Below are 19,775 nucleotides of genomic sequence, written 5' to 3' on the forward strand. Positions count from 1 at the left end.
CTCCACCCCACCCCACTGTTGGGCTGCATGGGTGATAATTAATAAATTACAATAAAGTCCAACACAGCCTGGTGGGAGGGGCTGCTGCCTGCTTTGTCCACCACAGCGTTTAATAAATCAATAAATGGTTAATAAATTAAAATAAAGTCCATCAGAGCCTGGTGGCAGGGGCTGCTTTGTCCACCACAGTGTTAAATAAACTAATAAATGTTTAATAAATGATAATAAAGTCCAGCACAGCCTGGTGGCAGGGGCTGCTTTGCCCCCAGCACCGTTCCATCCAGGCTCTCAATGTTTTCCATGTGTGCTGGGGGTGACAGGGATGGGATTTCCCTGGGCTGGAGCTGCCAGCAGGGATGCCCAGCATGTTTCAGGTTTCAGATTTGGGGTCTGGGATCCCGGCAGTGCCACAAAAAGGTTCCAGCACCCTGCTGGAAAATGGCTCTTCCATGGCCACCGTGCCTCTCCCAGTTCCAGCAGCTCGGCGGCTGGATGTGGTTTCCATGGAAATAGACGTCAGATCAGCAAAAACCAGGGCCAGCGTTTAAAATAATCTCTGTTTTGAAAGCTCCCTGCCTTTCTGTCACAATATTAACCTTCAAAGGTAGGAGCCCTCTCTTTTTGGTGCGAAATCATTTGGTTTAGGAGGGTGCTTGGCGAGGGGGGGTCCCAGAAAATCGATTTTTTTGGGGTTGAGGGTGTGGAGGCTGCAGTGGAGGATTGTGCTGTGTGTCCATCTGCCTTTTGTGTGCGTTGACTCTTGCTGTGGCCAGAGCGTGGAAACCACCACGGGATTGATTGGTGAGGGACACGTGGGCACAGAGAGAGTTTGTTGGGAGCAGTTTTGGGAGTGAGGAGCTTCCAGAGGGGTGTCCTGAGGAGGGGAAGGTCCCTATGGAGCCACCGTGCCCGTTCCATGGGATCTGCACAGTTGGGGTTTGCTCTGGGTGGCCCCGAAATGCTGCGGGTGTGGTGGCTCTGTGGTGGCTGTGACCCCGAGATGACCAAAGGGACTCAGTGGTCGTCTTGGTGATGACCAAGAGCTCTATGGTTTTGGTGGCCCCGAGCTGGCCGTGCCCTTTCCTCGGTGACCATGTCTCTGAGGTGACTGAGATCTCAATGCTGTGGCTCTGAGGTGACCATGGATCTGGGGTTACCATGGCTTTGAGGTGACCATGGCCATGAAGTGACCATGGCTTTGAGGTGGCCATGGATTTGAGGTTACCATGGCTTTGAGGTGACCATGGCCATGAAGTGACCATGGCTTTGAGGTGACCATGGATTTGAGGTGACCACGATCTTGTGGTGACCATGGCTTTGAGGTGACCATGAATCTAACATGACCATGGCCGTGAGATGACCATGGCTCTGGGTGGCTATGGCAGTGAGGTGACCATGGATCTGACATGACCATGGATCTAACATGACCATGGCCATGAGGTGACCATGGATCTGACATGACCATGGATCGAATATGACCATGGCCATGAGGTGACCATGGATCTGACATGACCATGGCGGTGAGGTGGCCGCAGCTCTGCTCACCCCAGCCACAGCTCCACTCTGACCATTCCCCCCGTCGGGCCGGACACCCCTGACCGCAGCACAGGCCCTGACGCCCCTGCCCGCCCCACCAGACACAAAGGGAATCCCAGCCGCTCCGGGGGCAGGAGCGGGGTCCCAGCGCGGGGCTCTGGGGGTCCCTGACGGCCGGGGGGAGTCGCGGTCCGGCCCCGCAGCCCCGGTGCGGCCCGGGCCGAGCGCGGGGGCCGCCGCCCCCTGCCAGGGGCGAACTACAACTCCCGGCATGCCCCGCGCGGCCGGGGGCGGGGGGGCGCGTTCGTGGGGGGTGGGCACGAGCCCCCCACAGCCCCCCCCCCCTCCCCGGCGGGCGGCACGTGCCGGCGGGCTCGGCCAATCGGGGCGGGGCGGGGCGGGTCACGTGCCTTTGTTTGGCGCTTTTGTGCACGGCGGGGCGGGCGCGAGCGGAGTGTGGCCGGAGCGGCGGCGCGGGCAGGTGGGTGCGCGGCGGGGCCGCCACGGGGGAGCGGGCACGGGCGGGCCGCGGCCGCGGGGGCCCCCCCCGCCGCACCCTCCGCGTCTCGAGGGGGCTGGAGGAAGGACAGGGGGAAGTGTCGGTGCTTCACGGGGGTGCGGCGCCCCGTTGATACGGGCGGCGGAGGGGTCCCCAGGGTGGGTGTCAAGGTGAGGGGGGGCTGCGGGGCGCTTCTCGGGCGCTCGGGGCGGGGGTCGCTTTTGTCCCCGCTCGCGGGCATCGCGTCGCCGCCCGGTTTTGGAGCGTTGCGGTGACAAAGGGAAGGGAGACAATGGGGGGGATTCCTCGTATGCGTCCGTGTTCCCCCCGTGCCCCGATCGCGGAGGGGAAGGGGGTGGCTATTGTCCCTTAGCGAGGGGCGACGCCCTACCCGCGGCAGCGGCGCCCCCTCCCCTCCCCGCCATTGTTAGTGGGGAAGGGGCGGTATCCGGGCGGCCGCGCCCCGACGCCATCGAGCTGTGGGGGACCCTGTCGGAGCGCCCTGTCCCGGTGTCGCTGCCCAGCGCTCCCCGTCCCCTTCGCCCCTGAGGGGCTGAGGCGGGGGGCGGGGGGGCGGCCCCGCACCTGAGGCGGGGGGCGGCAGGTGCCCGGATGTTGGCGCTGGCCCCGCCCCCTCCCTCGAGCCCCCTCGCGCGGGCGCGCGCGCGCTCTCCCCAGCCGTTTGAATTCGGTGCGGTTGGAGGGGCGGGGGCGGGCCGGGGGCGGGGCCTCCGCTGGCGCCTCGGTGGTGATTGGCTGCTGCCGCGAGGGGGCGGGGCCAGGGCCGCGCGGTCCCCGCTCCGCGCCCCGGCCCCGCCCGGCCCCCGATCCGAGCCCCTTCCACCCCCCCCAAAAAACCCCTTTTTTGTTGATTTTAATTTAAACGGCTCCTAGACCTTTTTCTGGCATTTTTTTACGGTGCCCCGTTTTCACGAGGTGTGCTGGGCGGTGTACGCCCTCGCTGTCTGCCGCGGTGTGAAGCATCTGACTTGATCTGCGCAATTAAAACCGAATTTTAAATGAGCTCGATTGCGCACATTTCAGATCCTTCGGGAGTGGCAGGAATCCTAGCCGTGCTGTCCTGTGGTGCGTCATTTTTGTATTCTGCGAGCTCTTTTATATGTGTGAGAGCGGTGAAATCCCCACAGCCCCATGCTAAAACGGGGGTCTTTGTTCGAGTACCTTAAGGTGGAATAAAACAGATTGAAGATGCTCGAATATCACCCAGCTCCTGCAACGCCAGTAATTCCATAGCATCTCCAGTATTCGCAGCACCGTCCATCAGCTGCACAAAATGCCTGGAATCACTGACTGCAGTGACCTACCTTGTCTGCCTTTTGTTCAGCAGCTCTAATTCTGTTCAGCAGTTTCTATTAGAAGGAGCAGGATCCCTGTGCTGGCTGTTGAAAGGCACATCTCTTTGTTACCTAGGAACCCACCTGACTGACCTTCTCCCAGGCTTGGCTTCTGGACTCTGATTTTCTTGGCCATGGCTACTTCTGGTAGGTAGAATCCTGTGCTAAATGCTCTTGTGTCTTTTTTTTTTGTTGTTGCCTCCTAATTTCTTCAGGAATAACTTAGAACCCAAATCTAGTGAAATAAGCCGCTGTCAGCAGGCTTTTCTCCCATCTTGGGCGAGGCTGCTGGAGCTGGGTGGTTGTGAAAACACCCCAAAAGAGGAGTCTGGCAGCAGATGGGCTCCCTGCAGCCATCTGCTCCCTCGGCAGAGCTGGCTGTCACAGAGACATCGTGGGGACCACGCGGGTGCAGCTGACACCCTGCAGGGCTGGGGGAGACAGCCCTGCCTGCACATTTCTCCAAAAACCCTTTTTTCCCTTCTTGGCTCTCTCAGGTTGCAGGCAAGCGCCTGGAAATTCATCCTCAGGTTTGTCACTGGGTGGAGAATGATTTTTGGTTTGAGCCAATGGACTTGTTCTCACCGCTTGGGATGTTGATGGCTAAATTAAAGCAGCAGGTGCTTGGGCGATGCAGGATCGAGGAAGGGTTGCAAAGGAGATTTCCACATTTTTAACAGTATTGCTGTGCTGAAAACAAAACTCCTGTCCTGGCTGCCCTTCCTCGGGGGACTTGGGGGTGCTGAATTTTGGAAGGCTGTTTTTAACGTCACCTGAGCCAGTTCCTGCACTCAATACTCGTTTTTGTGGCTTTGTTCCCTGTTCTCCCAGACATCCAGGTGAAGGAGCTGGAGAAGCGAGCCTCTGGGCAGGCCTTTGAGCTGATCCTCAGCCCCCGCTCCAAAGAGGCCGTGGCAGAGTTCCCTCTGTCTCCCCCCAAGAAGAAGGATGTGTCCCTGGAGGAGATCCAGAAGAAGCTGGAAGCAGCTGAGGAGAGACGCAAGGTAAAGCTGGAGCAGCTGAAGTGAGCTCTGCTCCACCAGTTCTCAGAGTTTGGGGCTCTCTTTTCATTCTTGGGATAAGTGTTTTGTTTTTTAAATGCCAAATTGAATATTACTGGAATTTATTAATGAAATCCCTGGGGCTCTCATGAAGCTCTGTGGTCATGGTTTTGGTTCCAAAGAGATTGTGAAGAAAAACTGGGAGGGAACGTAGCTGAGAGGGGCAGCTCTTTCAGGAAGAAGCTGTTTTTCTTGTCTTTTAACACCAGAACAGATGAATTTTCTCCCAGAAAATGCAGCAGTGAATGTGTAATGAGAAGTTGGGGAATAAATTGTCTGAGTGATGAAAGATGTGGCTGGGGGTGCAGCCTGGAGCCCTCGAGGGTGGCGAGGCTTTGATTGAGGTGAGCCTGACCTGAATCTCAGTGAGAAGGGAGGATCTTCAAGGAAAGTTCCTTCGATATTAACATCAAAAAAACCAAATCCATGTTCCCTCTCCAGAAAAACCCCATTTAACAAGGTGTGCAATGCCAGAAAGTGAGCTTTGCAGGTAGATGTGGTGAGAGGTGCAGGTTCTGAGGGAGGGTGGCAGCCCCAGGAGCTGAGCGAGTGCCCGAGGAGCCCTGGGGCTCCCTCACTCCTGGCCGTGCCTCCCCAGTCCCACGAGGCAGAAGTGCTGAAGCAGCTGGCCGAGAAGCGGGAGCACGAGAAGGAGGTGCTGCAGAAAGCCATCGAGGAGAACAACAACTTCAGCAAAATGGCAGAGGAGAAGCTGACCCACAAAATGGAAGCCAACAAAGAGAACCGTGAGGCACAAATGGCTGCCAAGCTGGAGCGCTTGCGGGAGAAGGTGGGTGTGGAGCCCTGCCAGGGAGCTGCCCCTGCTCCCTGCTGGGAAAAGTCGGTAAAAAACCCCAAAAAATCCTCCCGAGGAAGAGGCTGCCCTGAGCAGGTGGGGAGCTCGTGGAATCTGCAGCATTCCAGCTCTGTGCAGGAGGGATGGAGCTGGGCAGCCTCTGTGCCCCTCAGTGGTGTGGAGCCCCCTGTCCCCAGAACCTCCTGTCCCCAGAGCTCACAGCTCCCGTGCTGCTGTTTTCCAGCTCCCGTGCTGCTGTTTTCCAGCTCCCGTGCTGCTGTTTTCCAGCTCCCGTGCTGCTGTTTTCAGTTCTGTGCTGTTTTTCAGGACAAGCATGTGGAAGAGGTCCGAAAGAACAAAGAAGGCAAAGACCCTGGCGAGGCCGAGACCGACTGACTCCGCTCTGGCAACTGACTCTCCCCCTCCTCCAAATATCCAAAGACTGTACTGGCCAGTGGTTTTAACTTTGGTTTTGGTTCGGTTATATATATATTTCTTTTTTTTTACGTTTCTTAGAAACTGATGTAGAACTGTAAAATTAGATCCAAACTGTACACTTGCTTTGGGGGCTAGAGGGGAGACCTTCCATGTGTCACTTTTCTAAAGTGTTGTCTTTCCAGTGTAGCTTTTTCTTCTTGTTGCATCCTTTTCTACGCCAGTGCACTCGCTCCTGGGTTGATGGCGAGTACTGTATCAGCTCTGTAAGACCTTTGTGCAAGGAATCTCTGGTAACTGTTCCATGCTGAATATCTGTTACACTTCAAACAAAAATCTCTGACTGTCCAGTCTGCTAAAATCCTGCTGTAACAAGTGACTCAATAAAGCTGCACAGTGCTGTTATCTGCCTGCCTTCCTCAGGAGCCAGGGCTGGGTGCAGGGCCAGGGCATTGTCCTGGGGCTGTGACAATGGGGGCTTTGTGTGACACCTCAGCTGGGGCTGTTTGTGCTGCTGGGCCATCCAACAAACGGCCCTTGTTGCCCAGGGCTCCGGGGGGACGTGTGTGGCACAGGGGCCAGCAGGACCTGCGTGGCTGCCCCAAGGGCTCAGGGCAGAAGAACAATTTCTGTGCTGGGGTGCAGCAGCACCTGCCCCCAGCCTGCTCTGTTTGTTCCTTCTGCCTGCAAGAAAGGGGAGGGGCTCTGAGCAAAGATGATTTTTAGGTGGATTTGGAACAAAATCGCTGTGTTGTACCCCAAACCCTGCCCTGAGGATACCCACAGGTACGTGGGCTGCCCTGGGGGTGTGAGCAGGCACCACCACCCTCCCCAAAACACCCTGGGGCTGCCACAGCTCCTTGGAGGTGGCACTGCTGGCACTGGCCTCAATCCCTCCTCTGTCCTTGGCTCCCGCGTTTGTTTTCAGTTTAACTCCACACCCAGAGCACCTGAAGGTGGAATATCCGTAGAGAATTGGTTTTTTCTAAGGGACTCGGGGAGTCCTGGCCCGCTGGACTCTGCTCTGGGGTGTGGTGGAGAAGGAGCCTCGGCTCGGGACACTTTGCCCGTGTCCCCCTGGGCTCTGCCGCGTTCTTACCCCAGAGGAGCAGCGGGACAGAGCCCTGCAGTGCCACGGTGGGTCCTGGCCCTGCCCTGAGCGATTTGCGGCAGGGTTGGAGGGACGGGAGAGGCGCTGCTGCTCCCTGCTGGGCTCGGGGCTCCTCGGCATGGCCCGGCAGTGAGGGAGGAACCTGAGGACACCGGTGTGGGGCCAGGGCCTGCCCGGGAAAGGGGCCAGGGTCTGCTTGGGGATGGGGTCAGAACCTGCCCAGGAATAGGGTCAGGGTTTGCCTGGGAATGGGGTCAGAATCTGCCCAGAGATGGGGTCAGGGTCTGCCCCACAGGCTGAGGGCAGGAAAACAGGGCTGAACTTTGTCTCAAGGCTTGCGAGTGCAGCCAGGAGAGCGGCTGAGCCCCAGGCACTGCGTAATGGAGGCTGGAGGGAGCCCTGGAGCAGCTCCGGAGTACAAAATGAGGCACAATCAGCAATCAAAACCCCCCAGATCTTCATTTTAATGTAGTTACCTGCTGAGGAAAGAGTGTCCCCGATGCCATGTGGGGTTTTTTCTCCTCTCTCCCGAACGTGGGGGAGGAGAATGGCAGCTCTGCCAAACCCCAAATGGTGCTGGAGCCCAAATGGATGCTAAATGTGAGGTTTAGGCTTGCCAGAGCTGTCAGAGCTCGCGCGGGGCCTTCTGTTCCCTCCTCTTCCTTCTGCTGCCCGTGCCTGCCGAGCCTGGGCTCAGCGGGGCTGCAGGGACCGCTCGGGGGTCCCCGAGGGCTCCGGGGGGATTTGGGGGGGTGGGAGGAGGGAGAGGACAGCAGTGACCTGAGGGGGGGTAAGGGAAGGGAATGAGCAGGGCAGGAAAACAGAACTCGGGGTCCCTCTGGGGAGAGCTGGGCTGGAAACAGTTCCTTAAAAAATTAATAATAATAATAATAATAATAACAACAACAACAACTTATTCCAGCCGCGTCGGGAGGGAGGGAGGGATGCGGAGCCGCGTCGGGGCTGCAAAGGGAGGAGCAGCGGCTCGGAGCAGCTCCAAGGGGCCGCGACCCCCGGGACCCCCGGCCGGGAGGAGGCGGCGGGGCCGGGCCGGGGCCGTTCGGACCGGACGGGGCCGTTCTGCAGGTGCCGGGGCGGGGCCGGGGGTCCCAGGGGGCTCCACGATGGGACGGGAACCAAAACCCGGCTCATCCCCATCCCAGGGGAGGGAGAACCATCCCGGGCTGCCCAGGGTCTGCGGGGGCTCAGGTGGATCGGGGGCTGATCGGAGCCGGAGAAAACCCGAGGTGGTTGGAAAATGAGAGCCGTGAGTGCTTTGGGAGGCTTTGGGAGGCTGTGCCGCTGCGTGGCGGGAGCAAACAGCGATGTAAACAGCCGGGGGCGAGTCTTTATCATCGCAGAAAAATCCAGCGGGTGGGGTGGATGCTGCCGGGCAAAGGAAACGCTGCGGAGGAAACGCCAGGCGGCTGAGGCAGCGTTAGCCCGGCTCTGCGGAGGCGCAGGCTGTTATTTGGAGTACGAGGCACACGAAGGATTTCCAGGATGCGCTCCCGTCATAACGGAGCGTTGCTCAAGGCTCGGTAGTTGGGAAGAGCTCGGCGGATGAAATCCTGCTCCGACGAGCTTTGGAGGAGCTGAAGTAAACACCACTCCCTTGGCCGGGCTGCTCTTGCCACGGCATCTCCCAGGGCCGCCTTTCCCGCAGGAATTTCCCTTCTGGGAGCTGCGGAGGGGTCGAGCTGAGAGCTGAGAGAGCTGAGTGAGAGCTGAGCCCCCTGCCCTGCTCCCGGAGGCAGCCCCGGCACCCAGGCAAGTTCTCCGGGCAGCGTTTGCTCCCAGCTGCCCGCGGAATTTGGGGCACAACCGCCGAACTGGGCAGGTTCTGCTTTTGCCCTCTCGGGGCTGCTGCGGTTCAGAGCCGGAGGAAGTTCAGGGGGTGAATTTCCCCTGGCAGCCCCAGAAGGTGGCGGCTTTTGGGGAGGGTGCAGGGCTGGGGAGGGCTGGGGTGGCCGGGGTGAGGTCCTGCCCCAGCCGGGCCTCTCTAACCCGGCCAGGTGGGCAAAGGGCACTTGGGAGGGAAATGGAGCAGCAAAGAGCCTGGTTTGTTTTTCTTTCTGCATCTGTGCCCCTTGGATTCAGGCAGGAATGAGTTACAGCCTAACTTTGATGAGGAAATTACAGAGTTTTTTAAAGCAAACAGTCCCATCCCCACCTCCTCCTGTTCCCAAACTTTGAAGAGCTTTTCCTGTCCCTGAAATGAGGGCACTTGTCTGGGGGTGAGGCACAGAGCAGCACTGGAGCTGGACGTGAACCAGGTTTTCTTCAGGACTTGTCTGAGCAAGAGCAGGTAAAGAATCTCAATAAGTTTTTATGAAAAGGCTGAAGAAGCTGGCAGGGCTGCCTTGCACTGGGTAAGGACAGCAGCTTCCAAAAGGTAAATATGGAAATTCCTGCTGATAAAGATTACTCTGCTGGACCTCAGTGGTGTAGCAGGGCCACGATGTGGGAAGCTGCTTGGAAAATCAGAAGCTAAAAAAAGGAGGTAAAACTCCAAACACAGGAGCTGCAGCCTCTGTTACTTGTTGGTATTTGTAAGGACAGACACTGCAAACAGTTTACAGGAGGGGGAATCTGCAGTGGGAGCTTTGTTTGGGATGCTTGGTTTGTTTAGCAGTTCCCAAACCACAGGGAGGGGGGTGAGCCAGGCACTGCTGTGTCCTGGTGTGTTCATTATTGTCATTTAACCCCAGCCTCGTGTCCTTGGGGCTGCCCCCACAGCAGAGGCACCTCAGGGGTTCTTAAATCTCCCTCCAGCCTCCTTTTTGTCACTGTTGTTGGGGATTCTATGGAGGAAAAACCCAACCAGAGCATTTAAACACCCTCTGCTTGTTGATTATTTGTGACCGTGTTCGCAGGGATCCGAGGATGAGGGAAGAGAGAAGGATCTGACTCCATGTTTCAGAAGGCTGATTTACTATTTTATGAAATATATTATATTAAAACTATACCAAAAGAATAGAAGAAAGGATTTCATCAGAAGGCTGGCTAAGAATAGAAAAAGAAAGAATGAATAACAAAAGCTTGTGTCTCAGACAGAGAGTCCGAGCCAGCTGGGCTGTGATTGGCCATTAATTAGAAACAAGCACATGAGCCCAATCCCAGATGCACCTGTTGCATTCCACAGCAGCAGATAACCATTGGGTACATTTTGTTCCTGAGGCCTCTCAGCTTCTCAGGAGGGAAAATCCTAAGGAAAGGGTTTTCCATAAAAGATGTCTGCGACAATTATTGCATTAAAACCCCACAGCAGAACTTTCTTTCCTTCCCCAAGGTAACAAGGAGGTGGAGTTTGGCCCGAGCATGGCCACGGTGGTGCCGCAGAAGCTGAGCCAGCTCCTCATCAGCGTGAGGCAGCTGCCGGGGCTGCTGGCGCCGCTGTCCCTGGGCACGGTGAGCAGCGCCGAGGTGCCCCCGGTGTTCTGGAAGCCCTACATCCACGGCGGCTACCGGCCCGTGCGCCAGACCTGGCGCTATTACTTCTCCACGCTCTTCCAGCAGCACAACGAGGCCGTCAACGTGTGGTCGCACCTGGCGGCCGCGCTGGTGCTGCTGCTGCGCCTGCAGTGCCTCTGGCAGCGCGTGGACTTCGGGCAGGACGCGCACGCCCGGCCCCTGCTCATCATCCTGGCCGCCTCCATCACCTACCTGACCTTCAGCAGCCTGGCCCACCTGCTGCAGGCCAAGTCTGAGTTCTGGCATTACAGCTTCTTCTTCATGGACTACGTGGGGGTGGCCGTGTACCAGTATGGCAGCGCCCTGGGTCACTTCTACTACGCCATCGAGCCGGGCTGGCACCGCCAGGTCCGCGGGTTCTTCCTGCCGCTGGCGGCGGCGCTGGCCTGGCTGTCCTGTGCCGGCTCCTGCTACGCCAAGTTCCGCTTCCACCCGCGCTGCCCGCTGCCCGGGCGCCTGTGCCAGGAGCTGCCCTCGGGGCTGGCCTACCTGCTGGACATCAGCCCCGTGCTGCACCGCATCTGCACGGCCGCGCGCCCCGACCCCGCCCTGCTCTACCACAAGTGCCAGGTGCTCTTCTTCCTCCTCGCCGCCTTCTTCTTCTCCCACCCCTACCCCGAGAAGTGGTTCCCCGGGAGGTGCCACTTCGTGGGGCAGAGCCACCAGATCTTCCACGTGTTCCTGGTGCTCTGCACGCTGGCGCAGATCGAGGCCGTGGTGCTGGACTACAAGTCCAGGAGGGAGATCTACTCCTCCCTGCAGCAGGGCCTGGCTCATGACTTCTCTGCCCTCTTCCTGCTCACCATCACCTGCTCCGTCCTCACAGCCGCCTACATGGCCCGCAGGGTGAGGAACAAGCTGGGCCTCAAGGAGGAGTAAACAAAAAATGAGCCCAGCCCAAACCCAGCCCCAAGCCCCCAGATGCTGCTTCAGGAACTGTTACTCAGCAAGTGCTTTCTATAAGAATGAGAAATGCTTTTAGTGCTTTTTAAATCCAGCCTAAGTTCCAGCTTGCTCATAGAATGGTACAGGGTTCAGTTCAGCTCTGAATAAACAGTTGGAACAAAGTGTCCGTGTGCCCTGATGGGCTGGGAAGGCTCTGGGAGGCTGCCAGGGCTCCCAGCACGAGATAAGGAGAGGCCATCTGGTCCCTGTCAGACTCTAAACCGTGGAAACGGACCAAGGCGAGGCTGGTTAAACCACTGAGGTGACAAATTAATTTAACATCACGTCAGGCCCCTCCTGTAGGGCTGAGGGAGTTGTTCAGAGCTCTCCATGCAGTGCCAGGCCCCATCCTTTACCCGCTGGGAGCAGCATGGGCACGGCCCTGGCCCTGAAGGCATGGGGAGAGGAGGGGTTGGTGCGATGGGAGCCCCAGCACCGGGTCAGGCTGGGAACAGGCGGGTGTGGATGTCCCGCCGTGGATCCGGGCAAAGCTGGGGCCGTTCTGCCCCCGCCAGCCCCGCTCCGGTCCTGCTCCCAGTTCCGCTCCCAATCCTCTGCAGACGCCCTGCCGCCACAATCCCTTATACAGGGCAGGGCCCGTGTGGGCGTGGTCTCATCCCACATCTGGATCCGCCCCTCATCTCCCATTGGTCCGTAGTGCAGGCGGCGCGTGCGCAGTGCTGCTTAGGGGGCGGGACAGACGTGGCACCGCCCCTCATCTCCCATTGGCCCATTCCCTAGGGCAGCGCGTGCGCAGTGCGTCTTAGGGGCGGGGCACACATGGCACCGCCTCTCATCTCCTATTGGTCTGTTCCTGCGGGCGGCGCGTGCGCAGTGCGTGTTGAGGGCGGGGCCGGCGCGAGCGGGAAAACGCGAACCGGGAACCGGGAAAAACCGGAACCGGAACCGGGGAACGGGAACGGACCGGGAAAAACCGGAACCGGGGAAGGGGAAAACCCGGAACCGGAACCGTGCCCAGGCCCGGTTCCGGGGAGCCGCCGGCAGCCCCGGGATGAGGCGGCGGCGCGGGGCCGGCGCGGCCCCGGCCGAGGCCTGCGGGGTGTGGCTGGACACGGCGGAGCTGAAGCGGGGCCGGGCGCCGGTGAGGCCCTGAGGGGAACCGGGGGGGTCAGGCCAGCACCGGGAGCCCCCCGGGACCCTCGGGCCGGGCTGAGGCGCTGCCATTGAACCCCGGGGCTCCTTCGGGGCCTGGGGAGGGGAGGCTGAGAGGGGACCCCAAAAACCATAAAATATCCCCAAGGGCTGTCAGAGAATGGTGCCAGGCTCTGTTCAGGGACAGGACAAGGAGCAATGGCCATAAAATAAAACACAACGAGTTCCACCTCAGCGTGGGGAAGAACTTCTTGCCATGAGGGTGGCAGAGCCGTGGAACAGCTGCCCACCCCAAATGACTGATGCTTTGCTAATTATTAATAACTAATAATTATTGTCAAATGATAATGACTTATCCAGCATTCTGATGCCGCATAATGAAGGTGTGAGCTGTTCCACAGTGCTGGGACAGGGGCAGAGTTGGTTTTCTATTTAATTTAATATTTTTCATGTGTTTCTCCCCGCAGCCCCTCACGCTCAGAGCACCCACCCGAGCTGCAGGGAGGAAGCAGAGCCTGGTGCTGCTCCCACAGCCTGGCAGCAGGGAAGGCATCAGCCCCAGGCAGAGCTCCATCCTCAGCTTCTTCAGCCCCCAGCCAGGTACTCAGCCCTCACCAACCCAGCTCTCCTCTCCTGGGCAGAAAATGCTGGGCATTTTGTGGGGCACAGGGCAAAGGTTGGAACTCCCAGGAAGGGGGAGCTGGATGGTCCTGGGAACTTGGATTTTATATGGAATGGTTTCCAAGGTAAAACTTGGATTTTCTATGGAATTATTTCAGAGGTAAAACTTGGATTTTTTAATGAAATGGTTTCCGAGGCAAAACTTGGATTTTCTATGGGATGGTTTCAGAGGCAAACATGGGGCTCGATGCCAGTGTGAGGCCAGGGTAGAGCTGGGGAGTTCTGGGGGTTTTTGGTGACTCTGGGCTGCAGCTGCAGCTCTGGGGCTGTGCCAGGGCAGCCTCTGCAGCTCTGGGGACCCCTGGGGGTGGTGGCAGTGCTGGGGACAGTCCCTGGGGACACTCAGGGCACAGCAGGGATGCTCTGGGGGTGGTTAATGGCTCAGCTTTCACCAATTCCTTGTTGTTTGCAGATGAAAGAGACAAAGAGAACCTCAGGCCTGCTGCTCCCTGGGAGGAATCCAGGGTGAAGATCCTGCCCTTGCCACGGCTGGAGGGAGCCCAGGAGGAGCCCCCCGGGGCTGGGCAGGGGCTGCAGGGCACAGCCCGGGCAGGACAAACACCCCTGGAGCCCCAGGTGGGGCCTCAGAGGCTCAGCAAAGCCTCCCCTGGGGCTGGGGGGGATTCCTGGGGCTGGGGCAGCAGCAACCCCTGGGTGTCTCCTGCAGGAACGGCCTCAGGGGGCAGGACAGCATTGCCCGGCCCCAGAGCTGGGCCAGGGCACACAAACCCGGCCCCAGGGGCTGCTCCCAGCGGGGTTTGCTGCTCCCCCCAGAGCCCGGGGCCAGCACAGCCCCTGCGGGAGCGGGGCCAGGCCCCAGCGGGGCCCTGCATGGAGCTCCTGTGCCAGGGGAGGGACAGGGACAGGGACAGCCCCTCCAGGGCCACCCGCAGCCCCTCCAGGGACAGGGACAGGGACATCCCCACAGCCAGGCAGCTCCTCTGCCAGGCGAGCAGGGTCACTGCCCACAGGGACAGGGACAGGGCCACCCCCAGCCCCTCCAGGGACAGGGACACCCCCAGGGGCACCCCCAGCCCCCCCAGGGCCCCGCACCCCCCCGAGCTGGGCTCTGAGCCCCTGTTCACACAGGACTCAGAAGGGAACAGGGTCATCAAGCACTGGTGAGAGCCCAGCCCAGCTCTGTGGTGCTCACAGTGGGGAGGGAAGCCCTCGGTGCAGCCCCCAGCTCCTGTTTGTTCTCTGAGATGCTGCTTTAATCCAAATAAAAGTCGGAGTTTTGTTTCTGAGGGTTTGGCTGTGTCCCTGGAGCTCATTCCCAGAGCAGGGAGTGCTGAGAGCTCCATCTCCACCAAAACCCCCCAAATCCTGGTGCAGAGGGGCCCTGTGGGGACAGGGACAGTGCCCACAGCACCCAGGGGCTCTGGGTGCATCCAGCAGGGGAGGAGCTCCCTAAAAATGGACATTCTCACATCTCTCTGCCACAGAATCCTCTTCTCTGGTTTTGGAGGTGGGGATGATGATTTAATTTTTCAAGGACATCCAGGAGGACGAAGAAAGCCCCTGGCCCCTGAATATTTGGGATTCCAGCCCCACCCCGAGCCCATCAATAACCCCACAGACCATCAGTGTCTTATTAAGGCTCCATTTTATAGAAAGAAAAAAAAAATCACATTTTAAATACAGCCATGGGGGCACTGCAGGGAAGGTGGAGCTGGGGGAGAGCTCTGGGTGAGGGGGAGCTGCAGCCACAGCCAGGCCAAGCTCCTGCCCTGCTCTGCTTGGGGTGCCAGGTCAATAAACAGACCCTGAGAGGTGAAATAAAACACAGGCTGGGGGCACAGGGACTTTAATGGGACATTAAATTACTGGCAGGAAATTAAGGCCATTCTGTCATGCAACTGTGGCTGATCTGTGAGAGAAGGAACACCCAGGGCACAGGAAATCCCTCAGACCCGAGCTGGGGGGGTTTGGGGAATTAAAATCCCTTTTCCCACCATGATCCAACAGCCCTGGAAGGCTGGGAGCACCCAGGAGCTCGTTCTCAGCTCTGTGCCACACTCAGGATAAAAACTGGGCTTTGTCCTGTTCAAACTGGGCAGGGGAACTGGTTCTGTCCTTGCAGCTCAGGGCTGAACTGGAACCCAAGGAAAAGTGCAGGAGCACAGAACTTCATCCAGCAGCACTCCAGGAGATCCTCACCAACACCAAAACACAGCTGGGAAAGAGCTTCCATCTTCTTAAAAAGGATTTTCTTAAATAGAACAACACATGGCAAACACATCAAATCCAATTTCCTGACCAAGTGTCCGTGCACAAACCATGATTAATAAAAGAGGCAAAGGCTCAATCCTTAGGAGAAGGCAGCTACTGTGGAGGAGCTTTTGGGAGCAGAACTCTGCTGGCAGAGCCGAGGGCAGCAGCATCACTTCTCCTTCAGGGCCAGGTCTTCATCCTTGAGGGCAAACTTCCTCCTGAGCACCTCTGCAATGAGCACGGCCGGGTCCTCCTGCTTCAGGGAAGGGCGGCTCCTGAGGGGACACAACTCGGTGCAGTGAGCCCAAACCTCACTGACAGCTCTGCCAGGCTCCTGAGGGGACCAAACTGACTGCAGAGTGCCCAAAACTGACTGCAGAGTGCCCAAAACTGACTGCAGAGTGCCCAAAACTGACTGCAGAGTGCCCAAAACTGACTGCAGAGTGCCCAAACCTCACTGCAGAGTGCACAAAACTGACTGCAGAGTGCCCAAAACTGACTGCAGAGTGCCCAAACCTCACTGCAGAGTGCACAAAACTGACTGCAGAGTGCCCAAAACTGACTGCAGAGTGCCCAAACCTCACTGCAGTCAGCCCAAACCTCACTGCAGACTGCCCAAATTCCTGCCTGACAGCTCAGCCTGGCTCTTGAGGGACAGAGCACAGAACTCACTGCAGTCAGCCCTGAACAACAAAACCCAGGAATGAGTTACCAAGCTCTGCTCCAAGGAGGTATTTCCCCCACGAAAATTCTCCATTATTTCCTGTCCCAGAAGGGCAAAAACCCCCGAAATGAGTTACCAGTATCTCATTTCCCCCAGGAGTGAAGGACAGGGAGCAGCTCCAGCCCAGTGCCTGCCCAGGCTCTGCGCGGATTTCACTCAGAATTCCAGAAGAATTTCAGGAAGCACTTACAAGTCTTTGCTCTGCTTCATCCTATGGATGTCTTTGAGGATTCCCATCATGTCAGCAAAGCTGCTGGCCTTGGAGAGGGACACCGAGTCCTCCTCGTCGGGGTCGCGGGGCTCGGGCCGGCCCTCGGGGGCGGAGCAGAGCGGCGGCAGCTCGGCCACCGAGGGCGCCTCGGGGCTCTCCAGCTCCGCCTCCTCCTCCGTGATGTCGCTGATCACAAAGGACGTGGTGGACTGGAAAGAGGGCCCAAAGCAATGAACGGGAGAGGAGGCGTTCGAGCTCCCTGGAGATAACAGATCTGGGGTCAGCTGGGCCGAGGCTGGAACAGAAACCAGGAGGTGATGGATGAACTCACAGCAATCCAGGGGTTGGGACAGCTTCTCACCAGCACAACAGAATGTAAAACTGAGCAGAGCTCCTGAGCTGCCCCCAGAGCCAGCACCCCACCAGGGAACTGCAGGGAACCAGCCCAGAGTGAGCCTGGAGGAACCCAGGGCTCAGCCCCCAACAGTAAATCAGATGAACCATTAAACAAAATACCTGTGATACTTTAAAAAAAACCCCACAATTGGGTCCTGTTTGTATATTTGAGTTTTGTAGTGTGACTGAGACTCTGGCACCTTGAATGCAGTTTAGGATATATCTGGTTCTGTATATACTGATCCAGGCCTGCTGGTCAGCAGCAATGGAGGAGTGAGGAAAGAATGTAAAAGGCAGGGTAAATGTTGGGAAACCAGCCCAGAGGGGGCCTGGAGGAACCCAGGGAGCTCTGGGGACCAGCCCAGAGGGGGCCTGGAGGGAGGCAGGGCTCAGCCCCAGCAGGAACCTGGCCCTACCTGACTGTGCAGCCACAATTTTGGCGATCTGGCTCCGCAGGTGGCTCAGCTCATCCTGCAGCTCCGTGGTCCTGCTCAGGGCTGGCAAACCAGGCTTCTTCAGGGCCAGCAGCTTCTCCTCCTGCTTCCTCAGGTTGGGCACTGAGGCGTTCCTCTGGATCACCGTGAAGGGGCTCGGCTTCCACTTGTGCTTCAGCGGGCGAGTGTCACTTCTGGGGACACAGAACTGTCAGTCCCTGAGGCCAAACCTGTCCAGGACAAAGCCTGGCCTCCCCCGAGGGCAGCAGAGCCTCCAAGGAAACAGTGAAGCCTCTGTGTCCCCTCAGAGAGCAGAGAGCACCTCTGCAGCACCAGGAACACAGGAAACTGCGGCTGCCCCCGGATCCCTGCAAGTGCCCAGGGCATTTCAGCCCTTGGAGAGCTCAACCCTTCCACTTCCTGGCCAGAAAACGCCCTGGAGAGGGGTTACTGTGCACAGAGCAGGACATGGCCCAGGCTCCTGGCACTTCCCACAGGAATTCCTCTCCAGGTGCTTTGTAATTTTTTTTCCCCTCTCTGGGGAAAATGTCTTTCAAGAGGCACCACACGAGACCCTGAGGGGACTGGAAGTTGTGCTCATGTGAGCAGAGCGTGGCCTGAGCTCTGTGCCAGGGAGCGGCAGAGGAAAACCCACCTGACCCTGGCGTAGGTCTCCTCATCGTCCGCTGCGATCCACACGATGTCAGCCAGGGTGGGCACGGGGGGCACATCCCCCAGGTACAGATCTGACACGCTTGGCAGCACCTGGCAGGGGGAGATGCTGCTGAGGAGAGGGTGCTTGTTCTCCTGGAGCTGCCCCAGGTGTGCTGTGGGCAGCTCTGTCAGGCACACAGCAGCAATTCCAGCAGTTTCCTTTAATTTGTACAATTGTTTGAGGTTTTGGAGCTGGGACATAAATCCTCTGTGCTTCCCTGGGCCAGCTGCAGCTCCTCCCTGCTGTGTGAGTGAGGCAGGAGGGGACACCTGATCCAGGCCAGGAGCTGCCAAGGCCACGTGCCACCCTCTGCCACTCCAAGGGTGACATCAGGGACTCCCCGGTCCTGGAACAGCCCCAGAGGGCACCAGGCCCCTTGAAGGTCACACAGCAAAACCCTGGGGCAGCAGCTCCACGTCTCCATCTCCCTCAGCTCAGGCACTGCCCGAGCAGGGATTTCCTCAAGCTGCCAGGGATCACTTTGCAAGAACAGAATTCAAGAAAAAATAAATTACAAAAAAAAATCTCTTAAACTTCACTGTACTGGTGCAGGTTTTGTGGCTACAGCTCTGCAGATGTGCAGGGGCAAAGCAGCAGCTGCTGGCAGTGCCCTGTCCTGCCCCAGCTCCCCCAGCCCCCCAGGCAGGGGACACTCACCTCGAAGGTGGCCCTGGGACAGGGCTTCAGGGGCAGGTTGGAGCCGATCATCCTGACCACGCTGCGAGCTGAGCCATGGGGCTTGTTCTGCCAGATGGGGATGGTCTGCAGGGACACAGCACAGTCAGCATCTGCACCCAGGGCCCTCCCTGCAATTCATTACGCTGGGAATTCTCCTCAGCTGTCAGGGGCTGATCCCTGGCTTGTTATGTCTTCACTTGTAACTGAGAACCTGGTGATAACTGAGGTTATCAGCTGGTTTGGAGCTCTCAGGACACTTCTGAGCTGCAGCCAAAGGGTGAAGTGCTCTGCCCATGAGAGCTCCTGTGGCAGGAACAGCTCAAGGCCCTCCCTGCACAGGGAACAGCACAAAGAGCCCAGAGCACACCCAACAATCGATTCATTGCCGGAGCTCATTCTGTGCTCTGTGCCTGAGCACTGCTTCATGCTGACACACCTGAAACTCCCGATGAGCCCTTCAGACAGAGCCTCTGGGCTGGGGCAGGGAGGGGACAGATCTGTGCTGGGGACAGGGGCAGGGAGGGGACAGATCTGTGCCTGGGGACAGGGGCAGGGAGGGGACAGATCTGTGCCTGGGGACAGATCTCTGCCATCTCTGCCTGGGGACAGGGGCGGGGGCAGTGCCCGGGAGCTGCTGTTGGGAAACGCCGCCGGGGGAAGGTTCTGGGGCAGCCCCCGGGGCAGTGCCGGGGCTCGGAGGAGGTGTCGGGGCAGTATCCCGGGGCAGTATCCCAGGGCAGTGCCGGAGCAGTGTCCGAGGGCAGTATCCCGGGGCAGTTTCGGGGCAGTATCCCAGGGTAGTGCCGGGGCAGTATCCCGGGGCAGTTTCAGGGCAGTTTCAGGGCAGTATCCCGGGGCAGTTTCGGGGCAGTATCCCAGGGCAGTGCCGGGGGCAGTGCCCGCTGTCCCGCCCGTGTCACTCACGGCCTCCGCGTCCATGTCCGCAGGCTCAGCGCCGGCCGCTCATCGCACCCGCTCCGCCGCTCACTGCAACAACAACGGGGGCTCAGCACGGCCCGGCCCGGCCCGGCTCCCCAGCCCGGCCCGGCCCCGGTACCTGCGGGCCGGCGGCGCAGCTCGGGCCCGCTGCCAGCGCCCGCTCCGCCGCCATCCCCGGAACCAGAACCGGACCCGCCCCGCGCCTTCCGGGGCCGCGGCGCCTGCGCCGGGAACGGGGGACAGCGAGGGGACAACGGGACGGCATGGGGACAGCCAGGGGATAAGGGGACAGGCCGGGAATACATGGGGACAGGGGAACATTGGGGACACCGCCGTGCGGGGGGGACACTGGGAACACGCCGGTGCCAAGGGACACTGGGAACACCGTGCTGCAAGGGACACCCCGGTGCAGGGGGACACTGGGGACACCCCGGTGTAGAGGGGACTGGAGACACCCC

The 19,775-nt window shown here is 59.0% G+C and overlaps 4 protein-coding genes across 8 annotated transcripts; 3 read left to right on the top strand and 1 right to left on the bottom strand.

Moving 5' to 3' along the window:
* Positions 1 to 1,954: 1,954 nt before the first annotated feature.
* STMN1 (stathmin 1) lies at positions 1,955 to 6,087 on the top strand. The gene is made up of 5 exons (XM_066564836.1): positions 1,955 to 2,017; positions 3,467 to 3,537; positions 4,222 to 4,394; positions 5,050 to 5,241; positions 5,575 to 6,087. The coding sequence occupies exons 2-5, from the start codon at positions 3,525 to 3,527 to the stop codon at positions 5,641 to 5,643; spliced, it is 447 nt and encodes a 148-aa protein (XP_066420933.1). The 5' UTR covers positions 1,955 to 2,017; positions 3,467 to 3,524; the 3' UTR covers positions 5,644 to 6,087.
* A 1,691-nt stretch (positions 6,088 to 7,778) lies between these two features.
* On the top strand, positions 7,779 to 11,334 carry PAQR7 (progestin and adipoQ receptor family member 7). 4 transcript variants are annotated; one of them, XM_066564824.1, is made up of 3 exons: positions 7,779 to 7,879; positions 7,957 to 8,060; positions 10,086 to 11,334. In XM_066564824.1, the coding sequence occupies exon 3, from the start codon at positions 10,115 to 10,117 to the stop codon at positions 11,144 to 11,146; it is 1,032 nt and encodes a 343-aa protein (XP_066420921.1). In that variant the 5' UTR covers positions 7,779 to 7,879; positions 7,957 to 8,060; positions 10,086 to 10,114; the 3' UTR covers positions 11,147 to 11,334. The 4 variants fall into 4 exon arrangements, with proteins under 4 accessions (XP_066420921.1, XP_066420919.1, XP_066420918.1 ...); XM_066564822.1 differs by lacking the exon at positions 7,957 to 8,060 and having other exon boundaries at positions 7,807 to 7,879; XM_066564821.1 differs by lacking the exons at positions 7,779 to 7,879; positions 7,957 to 8,060 and adding an exon at positions 8,135 to 8,563.
* An 873-nt stretch (positions 11,335 to 12,207) lies between these two features.
* Positions 12,208 to 14,253, top strand: LOC136566040 (aurora kinase A- and ninein-interacting protein-like). The gene is made up of 3 exons (XM_066564986.1): positions 12,208 to 12,314; positions 12,793 to 12,925; positions 13,419 to 14,253. The coding sequence occupies exons 1-3, from the start codon at positions 12,225 to 12,227 to the stop codon at positions 14,129 to 14,131; spliced, it is 936 nt and encodes a 311-aa protein (XP_066421083.1). The 5' UTR covers positions 12,208 to 12,224; the 3' UTR covers positions 14,132 to 14,253.
* A 342-nt stretch (positions 14,254 to 14,595) lies between these two features.
* Positions 14,596 to 19,516, bottom strand: MTFR1L (mitochondrial fission regulator 1 like). Of its 2 annotated transcripts, none has more exons than XM_066564718.1 (7): positions 19,436 to 19,516; positions 19,303 to 19,365; positions 18,358 to 18,462; positions 17,641 to 17,750; positions 16,968 to 17,179; positions 16,135 to 16,414; positions 14,596 to 15,495 (listed from the first exon to the last, which is right to left on the bottom strand). In XM_066564718.1, the coding sequence occupies exons 2-7, from the start codon at positions 19,315 to 19,317 to the stop codon at positions 15,390 to 15,392; spliced, it is 828 nt and encodes a 275-aa protein (XP_066420815.1). In that variant the 5' UTR covers positions 19,318 to 19,365; positions 19,436 to 19,516; the 3' UTR covers positions 14,596 to 15,389. The 2 variants fall into 2 exon arrangements, with proteins under 2 accessions (XP_066420815.1, XP_066420814.1); XM_066564717.1 differs by having other exon boundaries at positions 16,135 to 16,450.
* Between the last annotated feature and the right edge of the window lie 259 nt (positions 19,517 to 19,775).

This window comes from Molothrus aeneus, chromosome 23, assembly GCF_037042795.1.
Source record: "Molothrus aeneus isolate 106 chromosome 23, BPBGC_Maene_1.0, whole genome shotgun sequence".
Taxonomy (NCBI): Eukaryota; Metazoa; Chordata; class Aves; order Passeriformes; family Icteridae; genus Molothrus; species Molothrus aeneus.